Below are 1652 nucleotides of genomic sequence, written 5' to 3'. Positions count from 1 at the left end.
CTTCCAGACCAAATGAGAGTTTTGAATATTTTTATCAATGCATAGGCCTACTTAAAAGTCAACAGTGAACTATTTGACTAATTTGGAAATCCAATTAGTAACCTTGCAATAAATAATTATTGTTGTTTCCTCTAAATCCTGTGTTGTGTTTACAAGGGTGATATTTTTTGTATACATATTAAATAGGTTAAAGGGAACTTTTATTTTAAGGGGTAAGTACCAACATTTTGTGTTACTTCTTAAATGTTATTGGAGGCACCGCCAAGTTATTTTATATCACGTTTATCACAGGTAGCGCCATCTCCAGACGAACTCAGGCCCCGTCCCACTGTACTACAACACCCCAATTATTTGTCAGTTAATATTTCCTAGCTACATGGGACTGGGGTTACAGTAGTGTTAGAGAGAGAAAAAGTATCTAAAACATCTGTCTGCAGCTGTGGAATGCTGCGCTGGCCCCCGCAGTCTCCCCAAAGAGGATCACTAGAAAAATGTGAACATGCAGTACTTGCTTTATTTCAGAGAAACACATGTGATGAGATGGACCGGATGACTGTAGTTGACATCAGGACAAAAGTCCCAGTGCTCTTTCTCCACAAGACTTATTACAAGATATAGGGACATCTCCCAATATAAATATACAAGATGTCTGTGGGGAAAAAGTTGCCTTTTCACAAACACAATCATAGACAGTGCGGTGAAATATGGTGTTACCATCGCTAATAAAAATTGCAAAAATTCCAAAATACAGAAAAAAATATATAAAAAGTGTTATAAAATAAAAAACATATGCAGACAATAAAAAATAGGAACATTTCAAAGAGGAAATTAAAAAAAGATCAAGAAAAATTAACGTACAGTAAAGATGAAAAATATAGAGGTATAAAATCGAAAACGCAAATTCATTAAAAGATGTAAAGTTACAAAACAATATTATACATTTTAATTGTGTTGATTCAAGTTGTCCTCTCTCATTTTACTCATTTGATCCTTTCTTCATTGTGACAGAGTCCTGCACCAGAGTCATGAATGTCATACATGTGATCTCTCCACAGCGGGCTCATAGGTACCTGGTGAGCAAAGGACAGTCCAGCGCCAACTTGAGGCTGTTTAAGAGTCAGCTAAAGTTGATCTGGTTCAACCTCTACCGCAGACAGAGAAACACAGGGTGAGATACTGAAACAGCCATACATAAGATAGAGACGCTTGTTCATTTGTTACATTCATCATTAAATCAGTATAAAAAGCAAACAAGGGATTTATAACATATATATATATTTACTAATTTTTTTTTTTCTGTGGTATTTCTAAACTGAAACATTCACCAGCCTGGACTCCTGTGGATTCGAACATGTGTTTGTTGGAGAAACAAGATCTGGAACAGAAATTATTGGTTTTCACAACTGGATCCAGTTCTACCTGCAAGAAAAAAACAGTTACCTGGACTACAAAGGATACAAAGCCAGAGAGAGTGACTTAGTAAGTGTAACAGATCATCACAAAGGAAATGGCCCAATAACATAATCTGTTGTTTTTAAAACCCATGTGTTTCTGTCCACAGCCTGATCAAGACGACCATGTTCTGAACCTCCAGTTCAGTTGGCACAATCTGGTGAAGCCTGTTGGAAGCGCATTCATCGGGACCAGCCCCG

The 1652-nt window shown here is 36.9% G+C and overlaps 1 protein-coding gene across 1 annotated transcript; it reads left to right on the top strand.

Moving 5' to 3' along the window:
• Window positions 1-970: 970 nt before the first annotated feature.
• On the top strand, window positions 971-1646 carry LOC111648489 (uridylate-specific endoribonuclease C-like; the record flags this gene model as incomplete). Its single annotated transcript, XM_023398320.2, has 3 exons — window positions 971-1168; window positions 1329-1479; window positions 1562-1646. Coding segments are annotated over exons 1-3 (379 nt in total), but the record flags the coding sequence as incomplete, so codon positions are not given.
• Between the last annotated feature and the right edge of the window lie 6 nt (window positions 1647-1652).

This window comes from Seriola lalandi, unplaced genomic scaffold (genome assembly GCF_002814215.2).
Source record: "Seriola lalandi dorsalis isolate HSWRI2012SDOR001 ecotype SW California unplaced genomic scaffold, Sedor1 jcf7180002040988, whole genome shotgun sequence".
Lineage (NCBI taxonomy): Eukaryota > Metazoa > Chordata > Actinopteri > Carangiformes > Carangidae > Seriola > Seriola lalandi.
This window is presented reverse-complemented; position numbering and strand designations above follow the sequence as displayed.